Source organism: Macaca mulatta, chromosome 10 (assembly GCF_049350105.2).
Source record: "Macaca mulatta isolate MMU2019108-1 chromosome 10, T2T-MMU8v2.0, whole genome shotgun sequence".
NCBI lineage: Eukaryota > Metazoa > Chordata > Mammalia > Primates > Cercopithecidae > Macaca > Macaca mulatta.
Window position 1 is genome coordinate 7709314 of NC_133415.1, and position 23643 is coordinate 7732956.

At 45.6% G+C, this 23643-nt stretch overlaps 1 protein-coding gene across 2 annotated transcripts in view; it reads left to right on the forward strand.

Annotated features, from left to right (window-relative positions):
- The window catches only part of EFCAB6 (EF-hand calcium binding domain 6), a 306925-nt gene that overhangs the window by 64150 nt on the left and 219132 nt on the right, over positions 1-23643 (forward strand). For both annotated transcript variants that reach the window (XM_001108976.4, XM_077949368.1), the window contains 2 exons: positions 15597-15733; positions 19777-19889. In XM_001108976.4, coding sequence (XP_001108976.4) covers positions 15597-15733; positions 19777-19889 — 250 coding nt within the window. The remainder of the gene's footprint in view (positions 1-15596; positions 15734-19776; positions 19890-23643) is intronic.

Below are 23643 nucleotides of genomic sequence, written 5' to 3' on the forward strand. Positions count from 1 at the left end.
TAATGTAATTTTTCAGATTTTGCCAACTCTAGTAATAATAGCTAGCACTGAGCACTTACTAGGAGCTTTTCTAAGTGCTTTATCGTATTAAGTCATTTCATTCCCAGGTGAATCCCATGAGGCAGGTACCATTGTTATCCCATATTGATATGGAGGGAAGCTGAGAACAAAGGTTAAGCAGGCATATGTTGATGCTTACTTTGCATTCAGCAAATGTGACAACTTGTTATGCCTGTAGTTAGACCTAGTCCATCACAGAGAGAAGTCTTTCTGTTCATCATCACCGCAGAAGTCAATGGAGCCTTGTGTTCTAACCACAGAGTTGCCTTTCTGTCCACGGAGCAGAAAGGCATTTGGGCATTTGGGAATTTTCTTCCCTTTTCTCTCTAGTGTCCTGCCTTTCACATTCCTTCCACCTCGTCAGTCTTTCATGCACCGTCTCTGCCTGCGGGGTCCCAGTTCCATCCTGTAGCGGTGGCAGCGCCCGAGACCTCAGACAGCTTCCTCACATTCTTCAGGTGAGGACTGCCAGGACAGAAGGAACTTGAACAAAGATGCAGTGTGCTGCCAGGCTAACCAAGTGTCAGGTTTTTTACTCCATCTGTCGTTTGTCAACTCCCGACAAGAGGTGAAGATAGGAGTGGCTAAGACAGGAAGAAAATCCCATCTTACCATCTAAGGTGGGGTGAGGGCTCATTGTAAGCCCTGTTGAGGGAAGTACTGAGAAACAGGAAGCTGTTCTGACCTGTGTGGGAATACAGTGTATGTTCAGAAGGTCCTGAATCTCCCCCTCAAAAAAAATATATTCTTCACTGAAGACCGGAATTAAAGAATATATATTCAGTTAAAGAAGTATAAAAGGAAAAAGAAAGCATCCAAAGCCCGAGGCTGTTTCCTCTTGTACCATGTCACTACCCGAGTCAGGGAGCTCTCAAAAGAAAAAAAATGCTTGAAGGTTCAGGCACCATGATGCCAGAACATCTGGTCTACCCAGTCGGCTGTGACAAGCGTGTCTGTTGGACACCGAGTGATTTGACACAGGTTTTTATGGGATTACCCTGGTGCCTTGGAGGTGTGTGGAGATAGTCATTTCAGAAGCAATTAGTAAATAATTATAATTGCTGAGCTGCTGGCTTGCTCTGTAATATCCTCATGAAGAAGAGATAAAAGTGGTGGGGAGATTAATTCTCTTAAAGAGGTGAATTTTCTTTAAAAAGACACTTAAAAATTAAATATTCAAGGGATAAAGAATCAGTTGTTAGAATCGCCACCATTTCATAAACACACCTTAATTTTATAACACTACATTAGTATGAATGAATAGACTAGAATGCAGTCTGTTTGCCTGACAGAAAGGCTGTGTCAAGCTCAAAATGAGGCCATTTACTAAAACATGCAAGCTCTTGGTTAATTCCTAATATTCCCCTAATCCTGCTTTCATCAGCTCTACTTTGGTGCACTTGGTATTAATTGCCTATTGTAGCAGGTATTTGAACACATCTCCTCTTTCATCTGAAGAAAATATTAGCATATCGTAGAGCTGTTGGGACAGATTGTATCTGAGGCACTTTTTCCTCCCCGCAGAAAAGCCTATCAATCATAACTGAATATAGTGATTAATAATGTCACAGCTTTTATTCTTGTGTCTACGTGCATCTAAATGAAGAGTAGCACTTATATTTTGATCTAGAGAATCTCACACCACAAAATAATCCGTTGGCATTTTATTTAAAAATTATATTGAGAATACTTCTGCCCCAGGACCTATTTTTGGTTGCTCTATCATTAATTTACAAAAGCCTTCATGAAGAAACTACAGCAAAGATTCTACAATATCAGACTTTGCAATTATTTCAGACTAAGTTTTTTTTTTTGTCTTTCTGTGTGTTACAAATTAATAGTGCAAACACAAGATTGTAGGGGTAAATGTTTAAAGCAGCAGGGTGTGGGGGTACAGTCTGGAGCTCTGGCCTTAGCAAACCCGAGCGTGCATTTGAACACCAACAGAGACTCTCTAAGTGATCCTCAGCAAGCTAGTCTTGCCTCTTTTGAGACTTTCCCCATCTGTGAACTGGGTGAACAATATTGCAAGGTTTTCCCGGTGTTGTTGGGATTCTGTGTGAGAATAAATATAAAATGAACTCACCATAGTGCTGGGCCCATAGAAGTTACTCAACAAAATTAGGAGTTTGTATTTGAGGACATAAAGCATACGAGTTATTACGTGGAAAGTTAAAAGATGGCTTGCAATCATCTAGGGCGGCAGTCCCCATCCCCCAGGCTGCAGACCTGTACTGGTTGGTGGCCTGTCGGGAACCAGACTGCACAGCAGGAGGTGAGTGGTGGGCAAATGAGCATCACTGCCTGAGCTCCGCCTCCTGTCAGATCAGCAGCGGCATTAGATTCTCACAGGAGCACGAACCCTGTTGTGAACTGTGCGTGCGAGGATGTATGTTGCATGCTCCTTATGAGAATCATCTAACTAGTGTCTGATGACTGGAGGTGGAACAGTTTCATCCTGAAACCATACCCCTTCTCCCCTGGTCCATGGAAAAGTTGTCTTCCACAAAACTGGTCCCCGGTGCCAAGAACGTTAGGGACCGCTGCTCTAGGATTGAAAGCTACCCGGGGAAGGATAAGAGGGCTATATGCTGAGGGTGCCCACATTTACATCTCCTTGTGAGGCCCCAGACTCACCAGTGTCTGCAGACAAAAACGTAACTCTTGACTGTCCTCCTGCCCCACCCGGAGAAGCCTTCCTCCCAGGTCAGTAAATGGTTCTACCACTCGTCATTCATTCAAGCAGAAACCAAGGACCGGTCTTGATCACCTCTCCCTCACCAGTGCCCCTCCCATATCCAGGCCATCAGCAAGTTCTGTCTGCTCTATCCTGAACTAGATCCCAAACCTGGACACTTCTGATCCATCCCCACTGCCGTCATTATAGCCTAAACCACCATCGTCGCTGGCCTGTGCTTTGTCAGTGACCCCTTAGCTGGGTTTCCCATTGCCTCTTTTGCCCCTTACAATCTGCATTCCACATGACAGCCAGAGTTATCCATTCAAAACATAAGCCAGAGCCTTCTCTGGTGAACATGCCCATGTCTTTTGCTTGTGCATCGAGTAAACTTCAGTTAAACGCCCCAGCTTTCAGAGCTCTGCACTAGACAGCTCTCCAGTGAGATGTTTTTGACTACCCTATCTAAAACTACATTTTCCGTAACATGTAGAACATTCTGAAATGTTGTTTGTTTACTTGTTTATGACTGGGATTTGTGTTCTGTGGGAGCAGGCACCTTTTCTCTCCTGTTCACTGCTGTAACTTTGGTGCCTTGAACAGTTCCTGGCACCTGATATGCACTCAGTAAATAATTATTGTATGAATAAAGAAAGTTTTGTAGAAAAGTTCATATTCCTTGGAATAGCCAGGAACAATTGGGTGAGGAAGGTGATAATGGAGCTTGGATTTGGACCATAGATAGACTTGCAATGCACGTTGAGGATGGGGTGGGGGAAGAGATGTGGGGTAGTTTTCAGAATTGCAACCTGGCAAAGGAAAAGGACATGGGGAGAGGGAAGTGTGGATGTGGCCAGAGCACCACAAGGAAACAAGCCCTGCGGCTATTCTGTAGAGTTATGTTTCTCAAGGCAAGTTGGGACAGACGAGTTTCAAAAGGTAGACTGGAGGAAAAGACGCATGTGAAGGCCAGGTTTTAACCCTTAGGCATGGGCCAGGAGGAGGATGATTGAAGGTTTCTGATAAGGGGGTTTTGATGTATTTAGGAGAGTGCTGTCAGCAGCGTTGTGGGTATATTTGCTGGGAATGCAGCTGGAGTCGGGGTACCTGTTATCAGGCTTGGAAGTCATCGGTCACCCTCTTACCATCATGTGCATTTGTTGAGCACCTACTGGTGTTATGGGGACACCATGTGGTTATTGGGGATACAGAGAAGACTAAAGCCTGATTCTTGTCCTCTGGAAACTTAAAATCACCTTGGGAACACAAGCATAAGCAACACGTTATGATGGTTTAAAAATGTGTTTATTGGGTGGTATAGCACCTAGATCAAGAGGAGTCAGGGAATAAAGCAATATAAGTTGCTCGTACTGACAGCTGAAAGACATGGACAGTAAACTCTCCAAGACTTCGTAAGAGGAAGTCACCCGTACTGGCTACTGGGGAGGTGCCCGGGGAGGGTGATTGATTTGAACTAGACCTTAGAGGAAGGGTGGTGTGTACATACCAGGGGCTCATTAAGTTAGGAATTCATGAATGAACAGAAGAAGGCAGGCGGGAGGGCACAGGGTGGGTGTTCTCCCAACAACTGGATCAATTTGCCAGGAGGAAAGATGTCTGCGGGGGTGAACGGGGAGGATGCAGGCATTCCCAGCTGAGTGTGCACTGAGTTAACTAACAGTCTTCCTTCCCAAACCTGCAACATATTCCACATTCTGGATCTCATCCACTCGAGTCACCAAGGCAGAAACTGGCCGCCACTTGGACTTTCCTTTCCCTCAGCCTCTACGTGCAGTTAACCACTAGATCCTGCTGACTTGGTCCCTTAGAGCTGGCCCCAGCTTCTCCAGTGCTGTTCCCCCAGTCCTTGAGGATTCACAATGTACGTTAGCACAGTGAAGGCTCAGAGGAGGCCGCCGTATAGAAATCTATTGAATGTTGCTGCAGTCGGCCTTTCTGTGCATTTATTTGTTTAACTCTAGATCCAGAACTTGCACTTGGAGGAATGCCATTTTGGGAAATGCTGAGGGAGATGACAGACAAGGTCTTTTTCTACTCTAAAATGTGATTCTGATCTAGTTCTTAGGTGAGGTGGTCTGTGGCTGGCTAGGCTCTTGGCAAAGTGCTATAGCCACGTGGCAGTACCCAGCATTGGCCCAACCTGGGAAGCTTTCCACGTAACCCAGTCTTCTTCGGTTTGTCTTTCTCAAAGCAGCATCCTCTCCCATGAGGTCCAGACAAGCAGCAGGATGCTGGGTCAGGGTGGTGGCTCCTGATCTTCCAGGCTTGCCCCTGCTGGTGTGCAGCTCTGTCCTGTGAGTGAGCTGAGGCCGGCCGGGGCTCTTAGGGGCCCCAAGATTCTTGGCCTGTGGCAGTTGAGGTGGAACACTCATCCTATGAGTGTGGGCTGGGTAAGAAAGAAATGAAAGAAAGGAAACATTTCTTATAGATCAGCAATGCTTTTTTAAATTTAAAATTTTAATTTTTTATAGAGATGGGATCTTACTACATTGCCCAGGCTAGTCTTGAACTCCTAGCCTTAAGCAATCCTCCTGCCTCAGCCTCCCACAATGCTGGGGCTATAGGCATGAGCCACCACACCCAGCCTGGCACTCTCAGAAGTCCCTCAGTATATAGATGGGGCACCTTTTATAGCTGTGTCATAAGTTCAATGCATAGCTAGAGTTTCTTAATAGAAGTCTGTAAGCTATACATTACAGGTAAGCATTTTAAAAATGAAAAATCGAATGTGGGGAAAGGTTCACGTGGCCTGTCGACTTTATATAAGCACAAGTTTCCCTCTTCACCTTGGCTGCAAGGAGACCCCAAACCAGAGTTTTGCTTCATTGTGTCAACTATGACATTTAGGTTTCTTTAGCTCATTTTTTCGGGGTCAGCTTTCTTTTCTCCATTTTTGTGGGTCTTATTTGGGTATCTTTTTAGGTAAGCTTGTTCGAAATGTGGGTAAAGGCAGGGTATGCATATGTTCAGTAAAGAAATTCATAGTCCTTGGCCTGTGAGGGCAACTGCCAGAGCAGTGAGAGCGTCAGCCCAGAGGTAGGGAGGCGAGGCTTTTGTGAAAGGTGAGCGATGCCCGGCCCCCCCTTCCCGCTTGTCCCTGGATTGGAAGTTTGTGTTTATGAGGTTCTGAATGCAGTCTAATTTTTTCCTATCTGGTTTGGCGCATCTCTACCAGCTGGTAAATAGGAAATGTTCACGGTAGGAAGCCAATACTCTGCAGAGTGTAAACAGATGGAATCGATATAAAGTGACAAGTTAGACTGTGCTATTGAGAATACAGAGCCAAAACTAAGAACATAACAGTCAAGCTACTTATTTCGTTCCAGTTCATTTAGTCCTGAATAGTGCTTCATATCTGCACAGCTGTGTTGTTCTTTTTCCCCTTCCTTTCTTCTGGGTTGATAATGACAATTTCAAAGAAAAACTTTAATTAAAGATTTTATACAAAATAGCCAAAAGTAGAATAATAAGGAAAATGAGCATTGATGTGTTTATTGTAAGAGAAATCCTTTTTCATGGTTTCATTTCAAATCTGTACTTCTTAAATTTAAAATGAATTTAGTGGTGGAGACAGAAAGGTGCCAGACTGACAGCCGTGGGTGCTGAACTCTTCCGCTTGCTGCTGAGCCAAGACGTGGGGGTGCCCGAAGCCCCCTCCCCTTGGGGCTCAGTCTACAGGCAGGCGGGTGGGATGCGGTTCCTGACCCATTCTCTTAGAAGCCAGGCGAGAAAAAGTGGCTCCGAGTGAGGAGCTGCACAGAAAAAGCTACGTGGAAGCCAATAAGAATGAAATTGTAGAAGGCTTAAGTTCCTCTGCAGGTTATACTCTGGCCTGAAGAAGCCTGGCCTGCCTCCGGGAAGGGCCACATCAGCGCCAGGCCTCCAGAGGGATTGTTTTCCAGGCGGAGTGGGAATTCTGGGCTTCAGAGAGGAAGTATTCGGCCTTTTCTCATCCTCTTTAAAGCTTGGGTGGTCAGATTTATTTGAGTTCACAGTTTTCCTTCCTGGAGCTCAAAGTGCTATAAAAAGAACTTTAAACAAAGAACTCTGGAGTAATAATAGCATCCATGGTTAGCGGTTAATGGAACCATCTGAACTCAGTGGGGTACAAATATGAAGCAGTTTGAATTCTTAGCTCTCAGTTTTCTCCACCAGACACTGCTGAATCTCCCTCTCTCGTCCCATAGGAGTATCTTCGGCAGATCTGGCGGCTCTCTGGTCACATTTAGGTCTGAACCGGCCCAGTGCAGGCGAGTTCAGTTTAAACCTCAAGTGTGGGGCTGGTTCAGCATGCCCTTCTCGGGTCCTCCCCACCTGAGGGCCCTGGAGTGGATAGGGCCTGCTCACTGGCTGCACCTCCCTCCCTCTTTCTGCTTCCTGTCTTCCCCAGATCATGGGGTCTGTGATGAGGGCTGGGGAAGGAGAGCATGTCTGTCTCTCCCTTACCTGGGTCCTCTCTGGGAAGCTCTCCTATAGGGCCCATGGGGAGTAATTAGGACAGTGCTTTGGGGGCCTCTGAACTTCCTGTTGAGGAAGATCGGCCCTGACTTAGCCCCCTCTGGACCACCTCAGCTCCCACTCCTGGTGGTCCAGCTCATTTCCTTTGGTTGCTTGGGTCCCCTTCCCTGATGAGCAGTCCATTGGGAACAGGACAGCTCAAGCTTTCTACCTTTCGTGGTGTCCTCTTAACCTATGGGAAATTCACAAGTCCCGTCCATACCAACAACAGGTGTTCAGGCTGCTTTCATCTGCTGCTTCTGCCCTGCTCTGCTGTCTCTGTCTGAGTCTCAGTTCCTCTTCCCAGGTAGGTGCAGAGCAGATCACTGAATCCACTGGGAAATGAGATGCCTGTCTACCCTTTTTGCAGGTTCCTGTCCTGTCTCTACAAGGATTGTCTTGGCTTGTAGTCTCCCCACCTACCCACCCACTCATCCATCTACCCATCCATCCGTCATCATCCATCTACCCATCCATCCACCCATCCAACTGTCCATAGCCCTTCCATCCATTCATTCATCATCCATTCATTCATCCATCTACCCATCTGTCCATCATCCACCCACACATCCATCTGTCCTTAACCCATCCATCTATTCATTCATCATGTATCCATTCATCCATCCATCCATAACCCTTCCATTCATTTATTCATTTATCCCTTCATCCATTCATCCATTTACCTATCTATCCATCATCCACCCACCCATCCATTCACCCATCTGTCCCATCCATTCATCATCCATCCATTCATCCACCCACCCACCCATCCATCCATCCATCCATCCACTTAATAGTTATTCACTGATCCAGGCCCTGGTCTTGGCTCTGGACTCCTGCCTATTCAAGACCTTCCTCCATCTCTAGGCTTCTGTTATCTTAGTCTGGGCAATGGTGCTGTGGAGGGTGAGGGGTGAAGGAGGGACTAGGGTTGGGGAGAGTAATGCTGGTTCAGCCACTTAATATTCCCCAACATGGGTGTGTGGTTATTTGGAACTCTATCCTTGGCCTTTGATCCCAGTCAGCAATTCTAATTTCACCACCATCTATTGAACGTGTTCCATGTGTGAAGCACCTGCACACATGAGCTCCTTTCATCTTAAGCACACACCACACACCTATATCCTTATTCGTTCTCATTTCACAGGCAACAAAGCTGAAGTTAGAGGAATCAGGCCACTTTCCCTAGGTTACCTGAATAACAGGTGCAGAGCTGGGATTCGAAGCCTCATTTCAGAGCCTGTGACTAGTCACTACATCATTCTGCCCTTCAGGTCGCTTGTGGAGAGGAAGGAGGCAAAGAGGCGATTTGATACACTGGGATTGTCCAGTGGGGGTCGCTCCAGCCCAGAGCAGTTATGTGCCTTTCAGTGGGGCAAACCACCCTGCCTGGGAGAGGGTTTATTTTCCCCACTCCCTGGCTTTCATCTTAAAGGTCAGACAGTCTCTGCTTCTTGTAGTAACATTTATAATTCTGCCCTTCATCAGTTCACCTAAATCTTTTTAATTGAATATTTTAAGTCTTGCTATTACTTTTTACAAAAATTTATTATTTTTATTTTTAGTGATCACTTCCTCCTTTTACTTCACTCCTATGTGACTTGGGGCTTCATTTCCTTGCTTTAAATGTTAGGTAATGGGTTTGGCTTATGCAGCCGCACTTTGGAAATCCAGAGCTTTCTGTCTTGCCTTCCCCAGCCTTGCTCTCCAGGCAGAAGAGCCCAGTGGGTTTAGTCTCATGGTTCTCCCCTAGATCACTTGCTTCAGCCATCATGCCAAGGTCTGAGCAGCTACCCAGACCTGGCTCTGAGGACACCTAGAGGGTCAGATACTATCCTGCTCCCAGGCTCTGCAGTGCTGCGGTGGGGGCTGCGGCACAGTGGAGGGGCCAGGATGCAGTGGGGGTGCCGGGAGGGCAGCACCTGCTCAGGCACAAGGCTAGCATATGGCCCCTAGCAGGGCTCAGGGAGCCAGGCTGGAATCAGCGCCAGGCTCGGCAGGGGCTGCACAGGGTGGGGCTGGGACCAGGTCTCTGGCTAGGAGAGGGGCAAGAAGGTTGAGAGGAGACTCTCTGGGACCACACGGGCTCATTTCCTGGCTCTGAGCCTTTAATTTAAGGCATAGTTAGCTGTTGCTTTGGTTTCCTTTTAAAATCTTAAGTGCTCTTCCTCATGTTTGTGCACAAAGAACTCCCCTGAAACTTCCTCACCCACTCAGATGTAAGTAAGCGAGGGTGGTGTGTAGGGTGGGGGAGTGGAATATGGGTCAGTGAACTTTTTCCATAAAGGGCTCAGGAGTATATATCTTCCCAGCTATTCCACTCAGCCCTTGGAGGGGAAAGCAGTCCCTAGATGATATGTAAATGAGTGGGCATGGCTGTGTGCCAATACAATTTATTTGTGGATGCTGAAATTTGAAATTCACATAACTTTCGCATGTCATGAAATATTAGCCTTCTTTTGATTTTTTTTCCAACCATTTAAAAATGTTAAAACCATTCTTAGCTTGCAGGTGTACGATATCAGGTGGTGGGCAGTAGTTTGCCGCACCTGGAATGAAGGTAGTTAGGGCTCCATGGGTAATGACGTCAGGTGATACTTGGGGCAAGATGTTCTTTTCTGAGAGGCATGCTGGTTCGGAGGGAGGCTGCAAGAAGCAGGGACCTTTCCCCTTTTGTTATCTGTGCAGCGGTTTTTCCCTCTCTCAGTGGATTTGGCTCTCTGAGCACTCCTCCCGCCAGGCGCTGGGGATTTTAAGGGTAGAATGGAATGACAGGTGAGCAGGGGCCAGGCCTCCCTACCCCCAGGGGAAGGAGCTAGTTACCAAGTGCAGGCAGAAATAAACCAAGATGGCAGGGTGGAAGTCAGGGTTCCACCCCTGGCTGGATGGAGGGATAATTAGGAAAGCCAGAAGAGAAGATACCGAATCCTACCCCAGAGTGGACAGTGGCAGGGCAGGGAAAGGCCACAGACATGGCATGCAAATCCACTCTGCACACGTACTTATGGGCATCCGCTGCATCCGGGCACTATTCCGAGCCCTGAAGATATGGCAGCAAACAAAACCAACTTCCTGCTTTGTGGAATTTACATTTCAATGGAGGAAGAAAGACAATAAACAGCTACAGAAATAAGTAGGAAATGGTCCAGGTGTTGATGAATGCTAAGAAGAAAAATGAAGCAAGCGGCCAGCAGAGGATGAAGGTGCGCTTTCGAATAGACGAGTAAGGAAGGCCTCAGTGGCAGCGTGGGATGGAGACCTGAACGAAGGCAGGGAGGGAGGCGTGAGCAAGCTTGGTGCATGTAAGAAAGAAGGAAGAGGCCCCATAACCGAGGCAGAGTGAGAAGGGGCGGATAAAGCAGGGGTCAGACCGTCTATAAATAGGAGCTCACAGTGGGTGAGAAGAGCCCTAATACCCTTGCGAATTCAAAGTCGTTCATGGCTGGAGCCCAGAGACCATGGTTGGGCGGGTGGCGGGGGCGGGGGCACACAGTCACTATTGTCGGGGGCCTTAGCTTAGCCATTTTATTCCTCCTTCTTACTTTTTTCTTCTCTCCTCCCCTGTGTGGGACAAGTCTTGGACACCACGGCCCTAACTTTGTTGCCTTTGATAAGCCTTACCATCTGCAGCTCAATTCTTCAGCCCTTGCCAAACTTCAGTCTGACAAATGATAAGAGCCTTGGAGACGTCGCTCTGGTGGGTGTGAGCTCGCTGCCAGGTTGCCGCTTCCCGGTGCTCACGCTGGAGATCCATATGGGTTGCTCTGGGGTTTTAAAAAAGCGCATCGCCTCATGTCCTCCATTTTACCAAAGGAGGTGAATCTGGCTTTGGCAGCAGACAAAGTGCTGAGATTTTTATCTGACCATGAGAGCAGGAGCTGTCAGTGGCTGAGGCTCCCTCTTTTAGGCAGAGCGGTGGAGTGGAGGACAGAGGCACCAGAGCCGGTTTTGCTTCTGCTGGTGCCTTTCCCTCTAGGCTGCACTCAGTATTCCCGGTTTTTGGATACTGAGGCCATGTTAGCCAATGTTCTTTGGTTGTAAGCTGTTCTCTAGTCAGGAGGCTGGTATAGAGTTAAGCACGGGGCTCTGCACATAACAGACATCCGTTCAGTTCATGTTTGTGCGAAGATCATGTTATTGGAAGCCTGACATTGAATGTCATCATGACTGCACTCAGGATTGGTCCTGAATGCTTGGGCCAGTCGACTGAGGAGGCAGTTGCAGACATAACACAAGGCTTCCGCAGAGCGTGGCTCTTTTCCAGGCAGGTGAAGAGGAGACAGATTCATTCATTCCGACAGATACTCACTGAGTGTCCACACTGTGCCAGGTGCTGTCCTAGAGCTGGGGCCATGAACAACCCTTGCACTCAGAGGGGGAGACAGACCATAAAGATAAAAGGAGGCGATGCCAGTTGAAGAGGGGTTTGGAGAAAAGATAAGAGGATTGGGGGTGAGGAGTCCTAATTTGCATGGTGATTAGGGAGGGCCTTTCTGGGCCAAGACCTGAATGAAGCCAGGGAGTGAGCCAGTGAGTATCCGGGAAGAATGTTCCAGGCACGAGGAGCAGCAAGCGCCAGCACCTTGAGGCGGGAGGGGCCGAGCAGTCATGGGGAGCAGCAGAGTCTGGTGCGGCCAGAAAGCAGCAGGCGGGGGACAGGTGGAGGGAGACACGGCCAGGGGGTGGCCAGGAGCCAGTCGAGTGTGGCCTGGTGGGTCACAGCGAGTGGAGTGGGAGCCCTGGGGGGCTTTGGCCATGGAGGGTATGCTCAGACTCACATTTAAATATAAACTCCTTGGCTGCTTCGTGGAGTCAAGTGTGGAGGCTGGAGGACCAAGCAGGAGGCTTGCACTAGCCTGGGGTGTGGGGGGAAGCGGGCTGGGGGTGGTAAGACATGATTGAATTCTGGAAATGGTCTGGAGGGAGGGGCCGATGGGCTCTCCTGGTAGACTGGATATGGGATGTGAGCAAAAAGGAACCCAGTAGAATGGATTTGCCATTTATTGGGATAGGAGAGTGCGGGTAGAGCAGCTTGGGTTTGGTAAACCTGAGATGTCTGTTAGAGTCTCAAGGTGGACGTCAAATGGGCAGTTGGATATTCTAAGCTGGGCTCTGAGAAGAGTCCAGGGCTCAAGACAAACACGTGGGAGTCATCAGTGGGACATTGAAGCCACAGGAGTGAACCACCAAGAAGTTATTGTGGTCAGAGAAGCAGAGAGGGCTGAGGACTGAGTACTAAAATGCTGCAGGCTTGGAGATGGGAAGAGGAGGAGGAGCTAGCAAGGGAGACTGAGAAGGAGACTCCAAGAAGGCTGGAGGAGAAGGAGAGAGAGCATTGGCTCTAGAAGCTAAGCAGCAAAAGTGCCTCAAGGAAGAAGGGCCAAGCAGCTGTGTCAAAGGCGGCTGCTGGGACAGCAAGATGAGGACTGAGAAGTGGCCCTTGGGTTTGACAAGATGGAAGTCTTTGGTCACACTGACAAGAACAGTGTTTGTGCAGTAGTGTGGACAAAAGTGATTGGAGAGGTTTTAAGAGAGGGGGACACATTGGAGATAATCTTGAGGGGATTTCAGTCCAAGGGAATGAGTGACTGGAGGAAGAGGTGAGGCAAGGAGGGAGGCTCTGTTTGTGAAACCGCTCATCTTCATGGGGTGACCTGAGAGGGAGTAGGATGGGCAGGAGCACTTCCTCGCCTGGGGACAGGGTCAGGGTCATGTGCGTCACGTGGCCCCACCTGGCCATAGGTAGGATCACGGAGGTTCATCCCTTGATCCCTTACAACAGGACAGGAGGCACCTGTCTCATCTGGGGATGGAGCAGGCCAGCTGCAAGTGGGTGCAGGGAATGAGAATGCTGTCCTTTAGTTGTTTCTGTTTTCTCTGTTAAATAAGAGGTAAGGTTGTCAATAAAGCAGGAGGCGGGAGGAGAGTGTAGAAGGTGGGAATGGCTGTGTGGATGGAGTATATGTGTGTGTGTGTGAGTGATGGTGTGTATGACAGTATATGCAAGTGTGAGTATATGTGCAAGAGAACGTGTGCGTGTGTGTGTATGTGTGTGAGTGATGGTGTGTGTGTGATTATATGTACAAGTGTGTGTGCATGTGAGCATATGCACAGGTGTGTGTGAATATATGTGTGAGAATGGTGTGTGTGTGAGTATATGTGTGTGTGATGGTGTATGTGAGTGTGTGTGTGATTATATGTGCATGTGTGTGAATGTGTGTGTGAGTGATGTGTGTGTGAGTATATGCAGGTGTGTGCGTATGAGTACATGCATGTGTGTGTGAATATATGTGCATGTGATTGATGGTGTGAGTGTGTGAGTATATGCAGGTGTGTGTGAATATATGTGTGTGAGTGACGGTGTGAGTGTGAGTATATGCAGGTGTGTGTGTATATGTGCATGTGTGAGTGAATATATGTGTGTGAGTGATGGTGTGAGTGCGTGAGTATATGCCTGTGTGTGTGTGTGAGAGTATATGCAGGTGTGTGAATATATGTGTGTGTGAGCAATGGTGTGTATGCATATGAGTATCTGCATGTATGAGTGTGTGTGAATATATTTGTGTGAGTGATGGTGTGAATATGTGAGTATATGCAGGTGTATGCGTGTGAGTGTGCATGTGTGTGTGAATATATGTGCGAATATATGTGTGTGAGTGATGGTGTGAGTGTGTGTGAGTATATGCACAGGTGTGTGTGTATATGAATATATGTGTGTATGAGTGATAGTGTGTGTGCATGTATCAGTGCATATATGTGTGTGTGTGAATATATGTGTATGAGTGATGGTGTGTGCGAGTATATGCACAGGCATGTATGTGTATGAATATATGTGTGTGTGATGGTGTGTGTGCATGTGAGTATCTGTGTGAATATATGTGTGTGAGTGATGGTGTGTATGTGAGTATATGCACAGGTGTATGTGTGTGTGTGTGAATATATGTGTGTGTGAGTGATGGTGTGTGTGCATGTATCTGTGGATGTGTGTGTGAGAGTGATGATGTATGGGGTGGATTACCACGCAGCACCCGTCCTGGTGGGATTACCACGCAGCACCCGTCCTGGTGGGATTACCACCCAGCACCCGTCCTGGTGGGATTACCACGCAGCACCCGTCCTGGTGGGATTACCACCCAGCACCTGTTCTGGTGGGATTACCATGTAGCACTCGTTCTGGTGGAGTTAATGGTCTCAAGTTAGGAGAGCCAGGGAGGTGCTCGTGATGTGTTTCTCTCCAGCCATGTCAGGCCGTTTGGATGGGTCTGGAAGAGGTGGCGAGTTGGGTTTACCCCCGGTTAGGGTCTCACCAAGAGAGTAGGAGGGGGCAGAGGGGAGGAGGGAGTCAAGCATATATGCCAAGCGGCGAAGGTGTTGATGGGAGGGTTAGGAAGGAAGTGAGGCTGAGAGGCGTGGAGGAGTGTGGAGGGAGGCAGGAGCCCAGGGGAGCGCCCAGTGGGTCAAGGCTGTGTGAGCTCTGGGCGCCCAAGGGAGTGAGCTGGAAAGATGGGGGGTGGGCGGCTGCAGCGTGGGGCTGGATTGTGCAGAGTCAGCAGTCCTTGGTAATAACAAGATGTGGAGTGTGAGCAGGGAGCAGTCAGTTTCCATATCTAACGCTGGGGAAATGGTACCTCCTTCAGAGGGATTGAAAGGCTTCCATCACACAGCTCTGTGCTTCTTTCCTTTGAATATAAGTAGTTTAAGGCTAAGAGCACAACTGAATGTTCCCTGCAGATCCACAGGGTCTATCCTAATGTCATGTGCATCTGTGCACCCAATAAATATACTGGGTGCTCCCTGCGGGTCCACAGGGTCTATCCTAATGTCATGTGCGTCTGTTACCCACTAAATATCATTTGCTGAGTTTGGAGAAGTCTCTACAAAACTTTTCTGTGATATCTTTAAAAAATTTAGAGGGGTTGAAATATACAGTCATATTTTCCAGCTCCTAGTAAAAATAGTTTGCATATGGCTGTGAAAAATAAAAATTGTACAAGTCCAGCCATGCCAGAACTGTAGTTTTTAAGTATCAATTAACAAAAAAGATTTTTTCATACGGCCCTAAAAGGGAATGAATTGTGTATGAGACTTATTGCTTTACATCAGAAAGATTTTTTTTTAAATTACTGAGACCATTTACAGAGAAAATTGCCTTGAAAACATTCAATAAATGCAAAGTGTTCTTTTTTCCGTAGACATGTCATTTTTGCAGTGCCCACCACTGTGAGTCTTTGAAAACATTTTATTTTATAAAAAGTATTAAAAAAACCTTTCACATTTTTATTACCATTTGGTTTCTAACACTAGATCTTTTGACTTTTCCTAAATCACTTTTTATACATAGGTTTTCAAAAACATTAAGACTGTTCTGAAAGCCTTTAAGCTCATTGATGTTAACAAGACTGGACTGGTTCAACCGCAGGAGCTAAGAAGAGTTCTGGAGACCTTCTGTTTGAAGTTAAGAGACGAGGAATACGAAAAGTAAGCAAATGAAGGCACGGTGAGAGATTGCTCAGTAGAACTTTTAACCAATTTCAAAATGAGACCTGTTGGGTTCATTGGCTCCATCTATCTCTCGTCCCCCCCCCCCACCTCACACACACACCTTGTTTCTCAAAGAGGCACTCACTGGACATTCTCTCATGTTCCTAAAGCTCCCCATGCATTCTCAAAAATGAGAGCTAATGGTTCTCATTCCTGAAGCACCCTCGGGTCCGTCCTCTGGCCCGCAGCTTTGAACACATCCAGGTTATTGGAGTAATCCATCACCAATTGTCTCTTTCCCCACTTGGCACTGTGCCCGCCCCCCATCCCACATATTTCTAGTTCATTGTTGATTTTTACTCAAAGCCTGGGGTTAGGAGAAGAATGACAAATTTCAGGATTCACGCGTTGTTGCTGTGCTCCCCGTTGGCTCTGCATCCTGATACAATAACGGAGACTTAATTTTCCTTTGAGGACTGTTGTTGCTGAGGTGCAGGGGTGTGGGGCAGGAGGATGATGAACAGCAGAACATTTAGCTGCTTCATGGCGTTTGAACGCCACCACCACCTGCTCCCGACTCCAAGGGCAGCACACACAAGCCTGCATGGGCATTTTTTTGAGCCGTCTATAAACTCCAGATCATTCAGAAGAAGCCAAATGTTTGGCTTCTGTGGCTATTTGAGTTTTGAGTGAAAGCCACTGGAAGATGGGCCCATGTCTAGCTTAATTTCTACAGTACCCAGCCGAGAGGTCCTTTCCCTCTTCGTGCCTTTTCCCAAACACTTTTCTAAATACCCACCAGACCATTAACAAAAGCACCAAGCCTCATTTCACCCGGAGCCCAAGCTTTTCGCATTGCACTGGTGTTCTAAGTTGCTATGAAAATGGGTCCCGGTAGCTCCTTGTATCTCATAAAGACAGTGTGGCTGCTGCTAGAAGCAGAGTGGAAGAATTTGCCCCTGAGGCAAGGAAGTCTAGAGGGCATGTGACATGTTACTGATGCTGCAGGGCCTGAAAAGCAGGCAGACTTTAAAAAATGGCATCTCCTACTCTTTTGAATGTCTTTTTCTTTTTTTTCTCTTTATAACCCACCTCAGAATATAAAAGATATAATAGATGTTTTAATTTTTACATCTTTTCCGGCTGGGAAAGTGTCCAGAATAAGATCCAAACAAAACAAATTAAATAATTTTGTGCACGCAATTATAGAACAGAGGCAGCGCTCTTCTAAAACAGGCAATCAAAAAACAAAACAGTGTTTTATTTGACAATAAACCTTGTGTTTGGCACTGCAGTCTCCAACCTAGTAAATCTATAAAAAATGTTACTGTCTGTTTCCCCATCTCATAAGTATTGAATAATAAAGAACTCCACAAATTTTTATTTGAGATTTTTTTAAGCCTCAAAAACAATGCTATTTTCATGATAAGGCTTGAGAAACTGAACATAATAGAATTGCTTTCCTTTAGACTCAGAAACACAGAAGATCAAAAGTAGACCATTTCTTCAATTGCTTTAATGCTTTTCTTATTGAAGCTCAAGAATATACTCTTTCCTGGAGAAGCTGCTTCAGTATTAACTTTGTCTTTTTTATTTTTGAGCAGGAAACACAATGCATTTTTGAATCCTTTCTTTTATCTAACAGCTTTCTATTTAATTTCAACATTCGGCTCTTGGTGTGGTACAAATGGCCCAGGCTTTGAAGTCAGGCTGTTGGAGGTGAAGTTTGTGCTCTCTCCTCCCTTGTTCTAGGGCCTCAGGGTAGCTCCTGGGCCTTGTCAAGACTCAGTTTTCTCTTAAAGAAATGGGGACTGGCCGGGTGCGGTGGCTCACGCTTGTAATCCCTGCACTTTGGGATGCTGAGGCAGGTGGATCACGAGGTTAAGAGATTGAGACCATCCTGGCCAACATGGTGAAACCCCGTCTCTACTAAAAGTACAAAAATTAGCCAGGCATGGTGGTGCACACCTGTAGTCTCAGTTACTCGGGAGGCTGAGGCAGGAGAATCGCTTGAACCCGGGAGGCAGAGGTTGCAGTGAGCTGAGATCGCACCACTGCACTCCAGCCTGGCAACAGAGTGAGACTCCATCTAAAAAAAAAAAAATGGGGACTGAGCAGCCCACCTCTCAGGGCTGGGGTGAAGACTCAATGTAATGTACATAACATGCCTGTGACACACTTGCACATAGTAGGGCTGATTTCACAGTGACCATCTCATCATCATAAAGACTCCATGAATGCCCTTTACCCTGTGATGACCTGTTGCATTTAGGCAGCAGACTACTGTCCAACCTACATAAAACAAGAGGCCAGAGATACAGTTACCAAGTCCTCTATTTAATTGGGATATCCCCAAACCCATTGAGTTTTGTGTTTCCCATCTCCCTCCAGCCTACTCTCCGCTGCCCTGGAGGCCAGCGTGTTTGAAATAGGTGAAATCATTTATGAGCAGCCTTGTAAAACCAGCAAACAAATCACTACAGTTCAGCCTGTTGCCTGAGCAGATGAATGAAACCCAGTTACAGGTGGTGATGCTGGAGAGGTTTATGAGCTGATTGGAGTCATACCCTTCTCCCCTCAATTAGGCCTTCTGGTTTCTCAAACTTACTACCTCATTTTCACAAGACAGAGACCATGGATGAAAGATGAAGCTGTTTAGGGAGTTTCACTGCTAACATCTGGCAGCTATCACACCTAGAGATCATTTATCTTATTAAAACAATAGGCAAGAGTCATCAAAGTGGAAAAAAAGGTATGCATTGAAATAACTACATGACATTACTCTTTGTTAAATTTGGAAAACAGAAAAATAACAAATACTTTAAGTGATAATTACTAAATTTTTAGAAAGCAGTATGAGATCACATAATTATAGAAATCAACACATATGGAGATAATATAACCAAAAACTTAAAACCCGTCAATTTTTAGAAATGTAATAACACAGAAATGATCTAGAAAACCATTTATCAGGTGGAAGACTTGAATAATAGAAAATTTATTTTAAAAATTCAAACATCCTATTTATCTTAACTTTAAAAGAAGTTTATCTCGGCTGGGCACAGTGGCTCATGCCTATAATTCTAGCACTTTGGGAAGCTGAGGTGAGCAGATCACTTGAGGCCAGGGGTTTGAGACCAGCCTGGCCAACATGGCAAAAACCCGTCTCTACTAAAAATACAAAAATTAGCCATGCGTGGTGGTGCATGGCTGTAATGCCAACTACTCGGGAGGCTGAGGCATGAGAATCACTTGAACAGGGAGGTGGAGGTTGCAGTGAGCTGAGATTGCAGCACCACACTCTAGCCTGGGCAACAGAGCGAGATTCTGTCTAAAAACAAACAAAAACATATATATACATATATATATGTGTGTGTGTGTGTATATCAGTGTATTTCAGGGATAGACAGTGGTTCGTTGTTTTAAAAAGTCTTATTTTATATGTTACATATAAAAATCCCAGAATGCTTCAAGAGAAACTTTGCTCCCTCTACCACCTCCTGTTTTGAAACCATATGCCATCTGTGGGCCTCAGTTTCTCTCTAGAGAAAGGATATGCTCAGTCGAGATCATCTCTGCTGGCTCCTCCACCCAGCTCTCCGTTCCCCTGCTTATGGAAATTTTGTGCTGGCTGACTCATTTCCCTCCAATTATTAAAGGCAAGTGGGACCTGCTTCTGCTGTTGGAGTGGAGAGGCGGCTGCCGTGCAGACTGCGCCCCAGCTCCCCTCCCGCCAGAGCAAGGAGAAACTCCTTAGGTGCTGTCTAGGTCTGGCCATTTCTCAACAGGTCCAGCAACGTTTGCTGTCTCACTGTAATCTCGATGCATCCAGCTGTAGGCTAAAGAAGTGATCTCGAAGTGGCTGCATTAAAAAAAAAAAATCTGACAGTAACATTTTCTGGGGTTTACTTTTCAATTCCGTCTGTAGCTAGAAACAGACATTAAAATTAATGCCAGCCCGAGTGTAAAGGATACCTTAGTAACACTTGCTTCATTTTAGATTCATAATTTCTCATTGCTAAAGAACATTTGTATTTTAGGTTTTCGAAACACTACAACATCCACAATGATACTGCAGTAGATTACAATGTGTTTTTGAAGAATCTCAGCATAAATAATGACTTGAACCTTAGATATTGTATTGGAAATCAAGGTAAGTATTTTAAAAGTATATGGCTAAAGATTTCAATATCTTTTGGCATGGTAATTCCTCTTCTTTGAATCTTTCCTGAGGAAATACTTTCAAATATAGAAAATACATTATCTACAAAGCTAGCCATGGTATCATTATTTATAAGAATAACGTCAATGCCTAAGAATAGGAAAAGGCTAAATGAGTCACAATATAGCCACATGGTTAAAATCTATAGCCAGGAACAAGGATATCCATGAAGAGTTAATAATAACACAGAAGATGTGTATGGAATATCTGTAGCGGATTGGAAAATATTCCAAAATACTCAGGTTGTCCTTAAGTGAGATGTCCCCGGGTGTGATTTTGTTCTTTCTGCTGCTTCTGTATTTTCAATTTTTTTTTCTTTAATGATGGGAAAAATCTTAACAGAAAAGGGCAAATAGCTGAGTAATTTCCAGTTATGTTAGACATGCAAACCCAGGTCATTAGACATAACCTTGAGACAGAACACGTTTCCTCGTGTGAACAGTCTTTATCCCAGCCTCTTCCATACGACACCCAGGGTCGTCGGCCTGTTGGGTAGCTTTGGAGAGAGGCAGGGTCCAGTTCTTTAAGGATCAATGTATGGCTCATGCAATTGGATCTTCCCCCTTCCCAGCCTTTGGTCATTTTCCTCGCCTTAAATAAGATTTCCCGTCAGTGCTCTGGTGCTTCAGGAGTGACTGCCTGTGAATGGTTCGCTCAAAATGGGTTGTCGCTGTCTGGTTTCAGCTTAATTCAGAGCAGCAGATATTCATGGAGCACCTTCTATGATTCTCAGATCCGTCTCACTAGCAAGCTGAAAAATGACAGATTCTCAGGTTTCAGCCTGGTTCCACTCACCAAGCTTGCTTATAGCAGACTCCAGTGTTCTAGTTTTCGAAGCCTCCCGTGCCAGGCGCCGTGCAAAGCATGTTCCTGCGTCGCCTCTATATCCCCCACAGCCGCGTGAGGCAGGTGCCAATGCGACGAGGAAGAGATTGAAGTAAACAATCTAACCAAGCCCACTACCCAGAAATAACCACTGTCCACAGGGTTCCTGGCATCTCTCCATGGCACATATATGGAAAGGAGCTAGGCAGAAAGAAATACATTTGTAAAAATGGGTTTATATAGACGCTGTTCTCTGTAAGAATTTACTTTTCCTTGAGTGTATCAGAAGAATAGACATTTAAATTACACTCAAGAAAATGATGAATACATCCTGGCTCTATATCTTGGATATAATGTCCACAGGTCACATCTTCCCCCTTCAGTATGTTGTAGACTTTGGTCCATTGCCCTCTGGTACTGAGTTTGACTGTGGAAAAATCTGAGGCCTGCTTCTTTTTCTCTCTTATGAATGATTTGCTTTCTCTGGCTGATTGCCCTAAGAGTCATTTATCCTGGAACTCCCTGCTTCCCTCCCTCCCTTCCCTCTCCTCTCCTCTCCTCTCCTCTTTCTGATTTCTGACAAGGTCTCACTCACTCTGTTGCCCAGGCTTGAGTGCAGTGGCACAGTCCATAGCTCACTGCAGCCTCAACCTCTTGAACAATTCCAGCACTTTAGGCTCAAGTGATCCTCTGGCCTCAGCCTCCCAAGTAACTGGGGCCACAGGCACACACCATCATGCCTGGCTAACTGTAAAAAAAATTGTAGAGACAGGGTCTCACTATGTTGCCAGGCTGATCTCAAACTCCTGGGCTCAAGTGATCCTCCTGTCTATACACAGTCCCAAAGAGCTGGGATTACAGGCGTATGCCACTGCGCCCAGCCCGTCCCTGAATGTCAGTGGCATAACTGGTATATGTCTCAGTGTTGTACCTTCTGCATCTGTTTTTCAGATCATAGTATATTTTCAATCTGCAAACTCAATTCTCTCTTTATCCCAAGAATGTTTAGTGACATAGATCTTTGAACACAGCTTTCATTTTCCAGACTGTTAATTTCAGGGAAGCAGATTGTCCTTATGTTGGATGGTCGTTGTCTTTCCTGTCTGTGAAATTCTCTCTCTGCGCTTCATTCTCTTTGTCTTTTTCCTCTGTATTCACAGTGATCATCTTAGATCTTTTATCTATACCTGTAACTTGATTTTTGCCAAGGTCTATCCTATTCTTAGCTGTTTCTAATTTATTTACTGGATCTGTAATGTTTCTTTAGGTCTACAATATTATTTTCCATCTTATTTTGTTGGTTTATGATCTGCCATTCAACTCTTGTTTTACTGAGTTCACGTTCTTATAGAGAGATTCTGTAAAGTAATTTTGTATCTGAAGTGACGTTTTATTCCACAGTGGGATTTCTGCCTTGTGTGCATTATGTTCCTCTCCTTCCTTCACTGTCCACTCCTGGAGAGTTTGCATACTTCCATGAAATTTGGAAAGACTGAGTGTTTTGTATTCAATTTTACTTCTATTGACTTTTTATTTATTATCAAATTTTTTGGTGCTTGTTCTAGGGTGATATGGTTTGGATATTTGTCTCTTCCAAATCTCATGTTGAAATGTGATCCCCAGGCCAGGCATGGTGGCTCACGCCTGTAATCCCAGCACTTGGGAAGCTGAGGCAGGAGGATCACTTGAGGCCAGGAGTCCAAGGACCAGCTTAGGCAACATTAGTGAGACCCTGTCTCTATTTAAAAAAGGAAAGAAGTGTGATCCCCAGTGTTGGAGGTTGGACCCAGTGGGAGGTATTTGTGTCATTGGGGTAGATTCCTCATGAATAGCTTAGTGCCCTCCCCATGGTGATGAGTGAGTTCTTGCTCTGTTAGTTCACACAGGAACTGGTATTTAAAGGAGACAGGCACCTCCCCCTCTGCCTTGCTCCCTCTCTCGCCGCATGATGTGCTTGCTCCCTGTTCACCTTCCACCACCAGTGAAAAACTTCTTGAAAGAAAACTTAGGCAATACCATTCAGGACATAGGCCTGGGCAAAGACTTCATGACTAAAACACCAAATGCAATTGCAACAACAGCCAAAATTGACAAATGGAATCTAATTAAACTAAAGAGCTTCTGCACAGCAAAAGAAACTATCATCAGAGTGAATAGGCAGCCTACAGAATGGGAGAACAATTTTGCAATCTATCCATCTGACAAAGGCCTAATATCCAGAATCTACAAGGAACTTAAACAAATTTACAAAAAAAAAAAAACCAACCCCATGAACAGACATTTCTCAAAAGACATTTATGCAGCCAACAAACATATGAAAAAAGCTCAACATCTCTGGTCATTAGAGAAATGCAAATCAAAACCACATTGAGATACCATCTCATGCCAGTTAGAATGGCAATCATTAAAAAGTCAGGAAACAATAGATGCTGGAGAGGATGTGGAGAAATAGGAACACTTTTCCCTGTTGGTGGGAGTGTAAATTAGTTCAGCTATTGTGGAAGACAGTGTGGCAATTTCTCAAGGATCTAGAACCAGAAATACCATTTGACTCAGCAATCCCATTAATGGGTATATACCCAAAGGATTATAAATCATTATACTATAAAGACACTTGCACACATATGTTTATTGCAGCACTATTTGCAATAGCAAAGACTTGGAACTAATCTAAATGCCCATCAATGATAGACTGGATAAAGAAAATGTGGCACATATACACTATGGAGTACTATGCAGCCATAAAAAAGAATGAATTCATGTCTTTTGCAGGGACATGGATGAAGTTGGAAACCATGATTCTCAGCAAACTAACACAGGAACAGAAAACCAAACACCACATGTTCTCATTCATAGTGGG